This window comes from Schistocerca nitens, chromosome 1, assembly GCF_023898315.1.
Source record: "Schistocerca nitens isolate TAMUIC-IGC-003100 chromosome 1, iqSchNite1.1, whole genome shotgun sequence".
Lineage (NCBI taxonomy): Eukaryota > Metazoa > Arthropoda > Insecta > Orthoptera > Acrididae > Schistocerca > Schistocerca nitens.
The window spans coordinates 8,769,266-8,781,963 of record NC_064614.1 but is presented as its reverse complement, the minus strand read 5'-3'; the positions used below and the strand labels follow the sequence as shown (position 1 = coordinate 8,781,963).

Below are 12,698 nucleotides of genomic sequence, written 5' to 3'. Positions count from 1 at the left end.
CTAAGTCTACTATTGCTAGAAATGTAGGTTTGCCTTTCCTTAATCTTTCTTCTAACAAAAGTCATAGGGTCAGTATAGCCTCACGTGTTCCAGTATTTCTAAGGAATCCAAACTAATCTTCCCCTAGGTTGGCTTCTACCAGTTTTTCAATTCGTCTGCAAATAATTCGCGTTAGTGTTTTGCAGCCATGACTTATTAAACTGATAGTTCGGCAATTTTCACATCTGTCAACACCTGCTTTCTTTGGGGTTGGAATTATTGTGTTATTCTTGAAGTCTAAGGATATTTCGCCTGTCTCATACATCTTGCTCACCAGATGTCAGGGCTGGCTCTCCCAAGGCTGTCAGTAGTTCTAATGGAATGTTGTCTACTCCCAGGGCCTTGTTTCAGCTTAGGTCTTTCTGTGCTCTGTCAAACTCTTCACGCAGTATCATATCTCCCATTTCATCTTCATCTATGTCCTCTTCCATTTCGATAATATTGTCCTCAAGTGCATCGCCCTTGTATAGACCCTCTATGTACTCCTTCCACGTTTCTGCTCTACCTTCTTTGCTTAGAACTGGGTTTCCATCTGAGCTCTTGATATTCTTACAAGTGGTTCTCTTTTCTCCAAGCGTCTCTTTAATTTTCCTGTAGGCGGTATCTATCTTTCCCCCTAGTGAGATATTCCTCTACACCCTTACATTTGTCTTCTAGCCATCCCTGCTTAGCCATTTTGCACTTCGTGTCGATCTCATTTCTGAGACGTTTATATTCCCTTTTGCCTGCTTCATTTATTGAATTTTTATATTTTCTCCTTTCATCAATTAAATTCAATATATCGTCTGTTACCCAAGGATTTCTACTAGCCCTCGGCTTTTTACCTACTTGATCCTCTGCTGACTTCACTATTTCATCCCTAAAAGCTACCTATTCTTCTTCTACTGTATTTCTTTCCCCCATTTCATTGAGAGTACTTACTAATCCCTTCAGATTTCAATGATCGCAGAATAAGCTGCTGGACTGCGACAAGGTTGTGGAGAAAGCAAATTGCTCTCGTATGTCGTAATTTCGACAGTCACAGCAATAATAATAATGCCAAAGGAACTGTCAGTTGAACATAATATTCATTATTAAGTTTCAAATGTGATATTTAACGAGAGTAGAGTAGCGATCTGGATACGCAACCACATCATCAACCGAAGCAATTGCAAAGAGAGTGAAATAAGTGGCCGGCCGAAGTGGCCGTGCGGTTAAAGGCGCTACAGTCTGGAACCGCAAGACCGCTACGGTCGCAGGTTCGAATCCTGCCTCGGGCATGGATGTTTGTGATGTCCTTAGGTTAGTTAGGTTTAACTAGTTCTAAGTTCTAGGGGACTAATGACCTCAGCAGTTGAGTCCCATAGTGCTCAGAGCCATTTTTGAAATAAGTGATTATGAACGATCGCTGTGTCATAAACGGAGAAACTGGTGATAATATTGGCATATTGACCGGCTCAAGACATATTCCCTCGGATGATTTTGGATTGAAACTTTTCGCAGCAAGGCTAGTGCCAAAACTGCAGAATTTCGAATAAAAAAGTGGCAAAAGCACGTTGCGTAGAAGTCATCAACGATGCAGAACTACTGGAACACATCACAACAAGTGATGAAGTGATGACAAGTGATGAAAGCACAGTGTTTCCACTGGAAGCATTGTGGATCAAAAAAATGGTTGAAATGGCTCTGAGCACTATGGGACTTAACATCTGTGGTCATCAGTCCCCTAGAACTTAGAACTACTTAAACCTAACTAACCTAAGGACATCACACACATCCATGCCCGAGGCAGGATTCGAACCTGCGACCGTAGCAGTCGCGCGGTTCGAGACTGATCGCCGACAACCGCTAGACCACCGCGGCCGGCCCATTGTGGATCGCCAGGACCAAAAAACGTTCGCCAAGTGCAGTCAAATGAGAAGGTTATGCTCCCTCTGTTCTTTGATTTTAACGAGATAGTGCACCGTGAGTTCTCGCCGCAACGTCAAGCCATCAGTAGGGCATACTTTGAAGCTAAAATTTTGATATAAAGTGAGGAGTAGAAGTTAAAGTAGCACTCGTCAATCTCCTACATTGAACCTACAAGATCAGCACCATTTGAGCGAAGCAACTGAAACAAACCGATAGGTTTGTTGCGAAAAAATTCAAGACTTTGCATCACGATAATGCAGTTACTTAGACATTGTTATATATTAGTGAAGTTTCGGCCAAAAAGAATACTGTAGTTGTGCTCCGGCCTCGAAATATACCAGACATGTCTCCATGTCACTTTCTGCTCCCAACAACAATGAAAACAATAGAATGTCGTCATTTTACTAAAGCAGACGAGGTTAAAATGGTATCACTGTGAGAGCTAAAAGCCAACTCAAAGATCAAGTGCGATAAGTGTTTCAGATGTTGAAAAAAAGCTGGCGTATGGAACGGAGACTTATTTATTTGTAATTTTTGCTACCACTCACTTTTTTATTTTTTGTTCTATGTTTAATCTAACAAAATACAACGCGTTTCGAATATGTTCTGTTCATCTTCAGGTCTTTAGACATACATACATACAGAGAAATGTTACTTAAAAAGAAACTGTCGTCAACTAGATTTACCTAGAACTTTTTATCCATTGAATAGAGACATTTTGAAGGGAATAACATTGATGTAGATGAATAAATAAAATCTTTAAAAAAGTAATAGTTGCCTATATTTTTTGAATACTCATCATACGGTGCTCATCAGCTGTGGGCGTTGGACCAGCTTCTGCACGTGTTTTGACTGCTGACCCTGCTGAATGCTGCAGAGATGGAGCCCCCATGGTGTCAATGCAGCTGCTAGTGGGGGTGCAATTCCTGCACGTGTTTTGACTGCCGACTCTGCTGACTGCTGCAGAGACAGAGCCCACATGGTACTGACACAGCTGCTGGTGGGGGTGCGACTCCTGCACATGTTGTGATTGCTGACTCTGCTGACTGCTGCAAAGGCAGAGCCCGCATGGTACGACATGGCTGCTGGTGGGGGTGTGACTCCTGCACGTGTTTTGACTGCTGACCCTGCTGACTGCTGCAGAGACGGAGCCCGCATGGTGTGACGTGGCTGCTGGTGGGGGTGCGACTCCTGCACTTGTTTTGACTGCTGACTCTGCTGACTGCTGCACAGACGGAGCCCGCATGGTGCCGACACGGCTGCTGGTGGGGGTGCGCCTGCTGCTGGTGGTGTGCTCCGTCTGCCTGCTGACGCTGCTGCTGCTGCTGGGCCGCTGCAGCGTGGAGTCACAGTCTGAGGCCGCGCTCACAGATGTCTCCACAGGTGAGCTGCCAATCTCCCTGAGATTGTTGCTGTGCTGAGCACCTGCCTAAATCTTTGTATATAGAGATGAAGACTACTGGCTTAGCCTGTACTGCACAAGGTGTCCGAAACATTTAGCTTCAAAACTGCACACATGTTATAGAACTGGGAATTAATTTCATGTGGACATATCTGCTTTTTCCAGTATCCCCTTTCCTCAATATATTTGTATGTACAAGGGCATGATGAAAAGTAATGCCTCCAAATTTTGTATGTGAAATCCCTTAAAACTTTCAAATAAGAAATATGTTATTGACATTGTACATATTTACTCTTCATGTCTACATATTTGTTTCTCAAGGTTGTTGAACTGCCCCTGCCCTCTCTCCTCACTGAATAATTGGCTCTGAGCACTATGGGACTCAACTTCTGAGGTCATTAGTCCCCTAGGACTTAGAACGAGTTAAACCTAACTAACCTAAGGACATCACAAACATCCATGCCCGAGGCAGGATTCGAACCTGCGACCGTAGCGGTCTTGCGGTTCCAGACTGCAGCGCCTTTAACTGCACGGCCACTTCGGCCGGCCCCACTGAATAATTTTAAGACTTCCTTGAGACTAAGATCTGTATCTCTATCAATGCAGCATTAAACTTCAGTCAACTAAAACACTGCATAAGGGCACGCATACAGGTGACAATTATTGAACTACATGAAATAAAATCGTTTTAAATTCTTCGTTAGGACATTCAAACTACACGATTGGATTAGAATCCGCTGTTCTACATCTGTATCTACATGGATACTCAGCAAATCGCATTTAAATGCGTGGCAGAGGGTTCATTGGACCACCTTCACTATTCTCTATTATTCCAATCTCGTATAGCGCGCAGAAAAGAATGAGCACCTATATCTTTCCTTATGAGCTCTGATTTCCCTTACTTTATCGTGGTGATAGTTCCTCCCTATGTAGGTCGGTGTCAACAAAATATTTTCGCATTAGGAGGAGAAAGTTGGTGATTGGAATTTCGTGAGAAGATTCCATCGCAACGAATAACGGCTTTCTTTTAATGATTTCCAGCCCAAATCCTGCATCATTTCTGTGACACTCTCTTCCATATTTCGCCATAATACAAAACGTGCTGCCTTTCTTTGAACTTTTTCGATCTACTCTGTCAGTCCTATCTGTTAAGGATCCCACACCGCGCAGCAGTATTCTAAAAGAGGACGGAAAAGCGTAGTGCAGGCAGTCTCCTTAGTAGACCTATTACATTTTCTAAGTGTCCTGTCAATAAAACGCAGCCTTTGGTTAGCCTTCCCCACAACATTTTCTATGTGTTTTTTCCAATTTAAGTTGTTTGTAATTGTAATACCTAGGTATTACGTTGAATTTACGGCTTTTAGATTATACTGATTTATCGTGAAACCGAGGTTGGTTTGGTTTAGGGACGAAGGCAAGTATCATTGGGTGGGTTCGTCAATAAGCAAAAGTGGCGCATTTGGTGGACTGAAAATCCGCATTTCGCGATCGAGAAGTGTCTTCACCCTGAATGGGTGACTGTGTGGTGTGGAATGTCCAGTCACGGAATAATCGGTGCGATATTCCCTGATGTAACTGTGACTACCGAACGGTATGTGAAGGTTTTGGAAGATGATTTCACCCTCATTATCCAAAGTGACCCTGATTTTCGAGCCGACCGGGGTGGCCGAGCGGTTCTAGGCGCTACAGTCTGGAACCGCGCGACCGCTACTGTCGCAGGTTCGAATCCTGCTTCGGGCATGGATGTGTGTGATGTAGTTCTAAGTTCTAGGGGACTGATGACCTCAGAAGTTAAGTCCCATAGTGCTCAGAGCCGTTTGAACCAACCTGATTTCGACAAGATACGGTTCAAGCAAGATGGAGCTCCGCCTCATCGAAGCAGGAAAGTGTTTGATGTCCTGGAGGAGCCCTTTGGGGACCGCATTCTGTCTCTGGGGTACCCAGAGGCCACTGGCATTATCATCGATTGGTCGCCCTGTGATCCGGATCTGGACACATGCAACTCCTTTTTGTGGGGCTATATTAAAGACAAGGTGTACAGAAACAACCCCAAAACCATTGGTGAGCTGAGAACAGCGATTCAGGAGGTCATCGACAGCATCGATGATCCGACGCTTCAGCGGGTCACGCCGAACTTCGGCATTTTTCTGCGCCACATCATCGCCAATGATGGCTACCACATCGAACATGTCATAACCTAAATCCGCAAATCTGTAGTGACGTTTACATGTTGAGTAAAGTGTGTGCACGCAGTAATTTGTTACTAATTTAAATTTTTTCATATAGTTCAAGAATAGTCTCCCTGTAAGCACAAGAGAATGGATAAACTATGTTCAATCTCGGAAGTACTGGGACAGTAACTTAAGGGCAACAAACTTTTAAATTCACAGCACTTCATTACAAAGGTTTTACATTAAATAAACCAGTTGCAAAATGGTTCAAATTGCTCTGAGCACTATGAGACTTAACTTCTGAGGTCATCAGTCCCCTAGAACTTAGAACTACTTAAACCTAACTAACCTAAGGACATCACACACATCCATGCCCGAGGCACGATTCGAACCTGCGACTGTAGCGGTCGCGCAGTTCCAGACTGTAGCGCGTAGAACCGTTCGGCCACTCTGGCCGGCCAACTGTTGCAAATTGGAAATTTGTGGTAAGATCGTACGGGACCAAACTGCTAAGGTCATTGGTCCCTAAGCTTAGACACTACTTAATCTAACTGAAACTAACTTACACTAAGGACAACACACACACACACACATGCCCGAGGGAGGACTCGAACCTCCGACGGGGGTAGCCGCGCTGACCGTGGAAAGGCGCCTGAGATCGCGCGACTAGCCAGCGCTGCACAACTGTTTCTAAAAGCATCATTAACTACAACGCAGCTCAACCATCTGTTACAAGAGACGGGCGCAACACCGCAGCACGATCCGTATTATGCCGACAGTGGCCATCTGCAATAACATGAAGTCTGCTTACAGGGAGGTGCAGGTGGCTTCTAAAACAATAAAACCCCGTGTCTACATTGATCAGCCAGAACATTATGACCACCTACCCAATAGCCGGTATGTCCACCTTTGGCACGGGTAACAGTGGTGACGGGTTGTAGGGAAGCAGCCTACTAACGCTGTAGTAAATTCACATCAGTTTTCAATTGTGTGCCAGCCAGTCTGCTGTAACTAGCTCTGACGTCATAAATGTTGCACAATACCTTAAAAATCAAGCAAATGGCCTAAAACTTTTCTAGCATGTCAGAAATAATACTAAATTAATGTGTGTTGAATATCAGTTCGATAACTTAAGCCATTTCCGAAATTTGGACGTTTTTCTGTAAAAATCATTGGCGCAACAGAAAAGAGCTAGAGACTTCAAAATTTATATTTAGATTCATCTTTCATAATGATTTAATAAAAACAGTACTTTGGATTTCACAGATTAAGATTTTAGTGGAGATTCATGATTTTGTGGTTTTCGTCTCAAAACTGAAGGAAGCAAGATAGATTAAGTAGGCTAGTAAATAAGGCTAGGATGTTTAGATTTAAATAGGTTGGAGGTCCGCTATGACTATGAAGATGTGAAAAGTTTGTTTTGAATACCTATAAAATTATAGCGATAGCGGATCTCAAAAGGGACAGTTCAGAGCTCATCTGCTGCGTGCAGTGTAATTTAATTAATTCTCTCGCCCAAAATACTTAACTTAGCCACGTCAAAATTTTATTATCAATACTTACCTGCGTGCTGAATGCACATTTAAATTAGGAGCTTCTTCGGCCATCAGCAAGAGAAGCTATAATTTATTATGTAACTTGAAGTGGTGCGTTACTAGCCCAGCGGCTAGTCGGGAGAGCCGATTTGATCAGGCGTTCCCTTAGCCGTCCGCACCGCGGCTTTATATATAAGAACGCTGCGCGAGGAAGCAAGGCCCCAGTTCTCTCCAGACGCTGAATAGCACGCCATCTGTGTCGGCAGTCGCGTCGCGTCGGTATCACTGCGACAAACAGCCTCGGGTGCCGTATTAAGTTACTAGAGATACGCAGAACCATGAAATCATTTCAGGTGAAGTGTTAATTCTGGGATGATTTTCATTATCTAGCTTCAGTTTGCGTTTTGTCGTATTTTCACGTGCCGTCGCGGGACAGACATTCTACCAATAATTTAGCGTGGCGTTTGATGAAGTACTCTCATCAAATTATGGCGAGCATTCTTTTTAACATTTAATTCGGACATTTATAGTTGCATCAGCGCATCAGACTCTGAACTGCTCTGTTAGTTAGGTTGTAGGGATACTTGTGTTTTATTTGTGACTTTGAGAATATACTCAACTATTTTGGAAAATCGTTTTTGATTAGAAATCCCGGACAATCTCCTAATTCCTCAGAGCTATAAGCTGCAGCTATAATGGTACTCTCAGATAAAGTGGGCACTAGGAACTCTAATTACAGGCTTCACGTTTTGTTAAATCACTTTCTGGGGGCTAAAAAAGGAATTAGAGAGCCAGTGTTGAGAACGGCGAAAGACAGCATTAACAACATTCTAAAAGCGAGAAACTGATTCAACATACAAACATTTTAAACAGCAAACGATTAATTCTCAATTCCTAAACGCCGCCCCACAGGGTCATGGCACAGAAGCAATGAGGCCCTGTTAGGTCGCTGGAGGGAGTTAGCACCTCATCTGCACACAAAATACCGTAATTGTCGGAGAGGAGCACAACGAGCTCTGGTGCCACGTGCAGTCACGTCCCAGATGTGTTCGGTCGGATTCAGATCTGGCGAGCTGCGGGTCCAGCACATCAATTGGAACACTCGTGGTCTTGTGACATGGCGCACCATCTTTTCGAAAAATGCCACTGCTGTCGTGAAACATGATCGTCATGAAGGGCTGTACGTGGTCTGCAACCTGTGCAAGACACGCCTTGGCCGTCATGGTGCCTTGCACGAGCTCCCGTGGATCCATGCTTTCTAGAGCGTAATGAAGCCGCCGCCAACTTGTCTCTGTCCCCCGGAAGACGGTGGATTCGCGCCCTCCCATCGTCATGATGAAGAAGGTGTCGGGATTCATCAGACAGTGCAACGCTCTGTCACTGCGCCCTACGTTCAGTGCCGACGGCGAGGTGCCTATTTCAGTCATAGTTGTCGATGCCGTGGTGTTAACACGGGCACATGCATGGGTCGTCGCTGCGGAGGCCCATCGTTAGGAGTGTTCGCTGCACTGCATGTTCAGACACGCTTGTACTTTGCCCAGCATTTAAGTCTGATGTTAGTTCCGCCACAAAATGGTTCAAATGGCTTCGATCACTATGGGACTTAACTGCTGATGTCATCAATCCCCTAGAACATAGAGCTACTTAAACCTAACTAACCTAAGGACATCACAACACATCCATGCCCGAGGCAGGATTCGAACCTTCGACCGTAGCGGTCGCGCGGTTCCAGACTGTAGCGCCTAGAACCGCTCGGCCACCCCGGTCGGCAGTTCACCCCCTGTCTGCCCAGCCTACCACGTCCGACATCTTGAATGAGAGGTGACCGCCAATTCCCACAACGTCTGGACGCGGTTGAAGACACTCAACACAGCACACCTCGAACACCCGGCAGGTCGTACAGTTTCCGAATTGCTCGTGCCGAGCCTCCGGACAGTCACAATCTGCCCTCGGCCAGACTCAGATAAATTGCGCGCCTTCCCCATTCCACACACGGACAGCACGCTCACTGACACTGCATGCACCGTGGAATGTGTATGACTAGCAGTCGTTCCTCTCCAGGTGACGCTGCTATCGCCTGCACTGGTTTATATCAATAGCAGGTCGGTGGCCATAATGTTCTGTCTGGTCTGCGTATAGCGACTAATACACAAATATTTTAAAGCCCACATTATCAAGCATTAAGGGGCTCCGGAACGCCCTATACTTGCAATGTTAAAATAACGCTTATAAATTACATCTTTCCTCACAAAGTATTTGAGGTAGGACGTTGAACTTTTTACAGATTATTTATTGTAATATGGGCTACAACTTAACTCAGGGATTTTACAAAATTGTAGTTCAGTTATTAAAGATGATTTTTTTTTCAATTGTAATGAAAATTCACAACATTTTTTTTGCAATTTTTTATTTATATATTCAAAAATATACAGTTTTTTGGAAAAAGGCTGTGTTAAATTATGCATAAGGTACTGTGTAACATTTACTGAAAGTTTGAAACAAATATGTTTGGAAGATCCTTAGAAAACATGTAATTAGTATGAGAAAACAAAAGTTTTGGGAATCGAGCGACAAAGATTGGATTAACTTTTTAGTGCATTCCAGGTGCATAGGATGGATTATCTTCATCCTCTGCAAACTCCTCCTCCAGCTTCCTCTTGTTCCTCCTCCTGTTTACTCTTGCTTGTATTTCTAGACTCTTTACAGCCCTGTCTGCAGCCCGAAGGCGTTCCTTGTCTAAAGCAAGCAACGCTCGTTGTTGTGTTCGTAGATTTTGCTACCATTTTCTTCAGTTGCAGTTACTGCAACACTGTTCCAAAAGGTGGTCATGTATGAACACTTATCACATTTCAGTTGTATTTCACTAGCAAGTCCTACGTGCTTTATTATGGAGAGTTCCAGACCAACTTCACTACAATGAATACATTTTACACAGTTTGAAAAAATTCCTTTGAGAACCGACATATCAAATATTTCATTCACATCCGATTCGCCCATAAAACATTCATAGTTTTCACTCATTGAACCAAGCTTCTTCTGTGAAGTATTTTCTTTCCCACTTTGACTGCTATGGGCAGGTGTACTTGAGAGGTTAGGTTCACTCACTTGGTTATCGTCTTTATTGTTTACAGTAATAACACATACCTTTGGCTTTCCAACATTTCTCCTTTTCTTAAAAGCCTTCAGAGCATTTCTAATAACTTTACTTTTACTCATTATTATACTTCAACAAAACAGAGACTCAAGAAACAGAATTAATTACGAATATTTTCGAGATAAAGACAGAGTAAATAAACATGAAACAATCGACAATCACACCAGCGATATATATTGAACCATCACAGGTTAGCCACAACACATACTTTATCTCACATCACTAAAATGTACCTGATGAACACGGACGTTAATAATAACACCATCTGACAGCAGTTTAACAGCGCCACAGTGGGTCACGCCCATGTAGAACACATTTCAAAAAAAATTTAAAAATAGTTGTAGTCTTCGGAATTGAATAAATTATATATCTATTAAAAGGTAATAGTCTGCAGATTCAGAAAACGCAAAAAAGTAAAAATTGAACTTTTCATGATTTTAAGCCTTTCCGGAGCCCCTTAAAAAGCGCCCCGAGCTCGGGATTCAGAATGAACAAATACTGGACATAAATTCTTACTAAAACGTTGTGTTCTGCCTTTCGGCAGGTCTTGTCGTGGGGGAAGCCTGGTCCGAGAGGTCCACCTCATGAGCGTCTAGGGAAGTGATTGAAGTGGTGGTTTCCCGTTGCCATCCACTGTTGATGATGAAATGATGATGAGGACAACACAACACCCAGTTCCTGAGTGGAGAAAATCTCCAACCCAGTCGGGAACCGAAACCGGGCCCCTTGCCGTGACAGACCACCGTGCTGACCACTCAGCTATCGGGGCGGACGGACATAAGTTGTAGCAGCTGTTATTTAAAGAATATCTTGTGCACAACAAGAAGCTTTACATTTCGTCAAAACAAAGCTTTAAATTAAAATATACGGCATCTACTAATGGTATTGCAATAACGACTCAGTTGTGAATTTACTTCTACCGATAACCGTCCAGTAACGAAACAGTTTACAAACGACTACTGGCATCAATTAGGAAGCTTGTTGAGGCTTTCGTGGCCACTTGTTGACAAACTGCCTATTGGCTTCTGTCTCGGGTTCTTCGGACCGAAGAACCCGAGACAGAAGCCAATAGGCAGTTTGTCAACAAGTGGCCACGAAAGCCTCAACAATTTTGTATTACGCCTCTACGGGGAGGAGATTTGCAGATTGTACCGACGCCTTGACCAACGACGGAAGAAGAAAGCGCGACTGATGTCCTCTCTCGCCTTTCTGTCACGTTGCCGAGATGAATGTGCTACACCGAAGTTCTTGAGATGTAAGCGCCTATTCACCACCGCCCAAGCACATCGTATCTACGACAGAATGGAACGAGCTTTTCTTCGTGAGCGAATACATACAACACGGAGAGACTTGGCAAGAACGGATCAGGAACTTCTGGACCTTTTCTATCAACTAAGTAGCAGAATGCCCGAAGAACCCGAGACAGAAGCCAATAGGCAGTTTGTCAATTAGGAAGCTGATTATTCCAACTTTAATTGACCACGGTACCGCTTAAAACACTGTAAAATCTAAACCACTGAAAGCCAATTTAAAAGCATTTTAAAAACAACACGCAACAGCAAAGCCCTGTTTTTAAATGCAGTCAGAACATCGGCTAATAAACAGAACATACGACAAAAAATATTAACGTAAACCTAATGAATTTCAGGGCGGGGATGAGAGCCTGGTCCCCGGCACGAATCCGGTCGGCGGATTTGTGTCGAGGTTCGGTGAGCCGGCCAGTCTGTGGATGGTTTTTAGGCGGTTTTCCATCTGCCTCGGCGAATGCGGGCTGGTTCCCCTTATTCCGCCTCAGTTACACTGTGTCGGCGATTGCTGCGCAAACAAGTTCTCCACGTACGCGTACACCACCATTACTCTACCACGCAAACATAGGTGTTACACTCGTCTGGTGTGAGACGTTCCCTGGGGCGTCCACCGGTGGCCGAACCGCACAATAACCCTGGGTTCGGTGTGGAGCGGCGAAGTGAAGTGGACTGCGATAGTCGTCGTGGGGTTGTGGACCACTGCGGCTGCGGCGGGGACGGAGCCTCTCCGTCGTTTCTAGGTTCGCGGTTAACATACAATACAGTACAATACAAAACCTAATGAAGATCATTTCAGTAGGGCACAGGACGAGAACTCGCTCAAACTCCTGGCAGGGAACACAGTTTATTTTATAGACTTGCAGATGCTCACCCTTGTAGTTACGTAGTGAAATTTGCCTTTATCTAGCCTCATATAATAACTTTCCACCAGACAAAACACCTTTCATCGTGAAGCCAATTAAAAGCGCATAGCATACACGGTACACCATATTTTGTGACTCACACAGTGATACCACCCAGCACCGTTACAAAGGCCAACTAAAGTCGATGTAGCGCGGGGCTTACTTCAACACGGGACGGCGTATCCCAGAATAAGCCCTTACTAGACGAATAAGTTTCACACTGATAAAAATACGCTACTGCTGATACACATTCCGGACATCACACGGCCAACACAGCCGTCGCTACATATGCATCCGT

The 12,698-nt window shown here is 44.2% G+C and overlaps 1 protein-coding gene across 1 annotated transcript in view; it reads left to right on the top strand.

Annotated features, from left to right (window-relative positions):
- LOC126240266 (chondroitin sulfate N-acetylgalactosaminyltransferase 2-like) overlaps positions 1-12,698 on the top strand; it is a 138,693-nt gene that overhangs the window by 38,101 nt on the left and 87,894 nt on the right. Inside the window, exon 3 of the mRNA XM_049947912.1 lies at positions 3,163-3,312. Coding sequence (XP_049803869.1) covers positions 3,174-3,312 — 139 coding nt within the window. The 5' untranslated portion in view covers positions 3,163-3,173. The remainder of the gene's footprint in view (positions 1-3,162; positions 3,313-12,698) is intronic.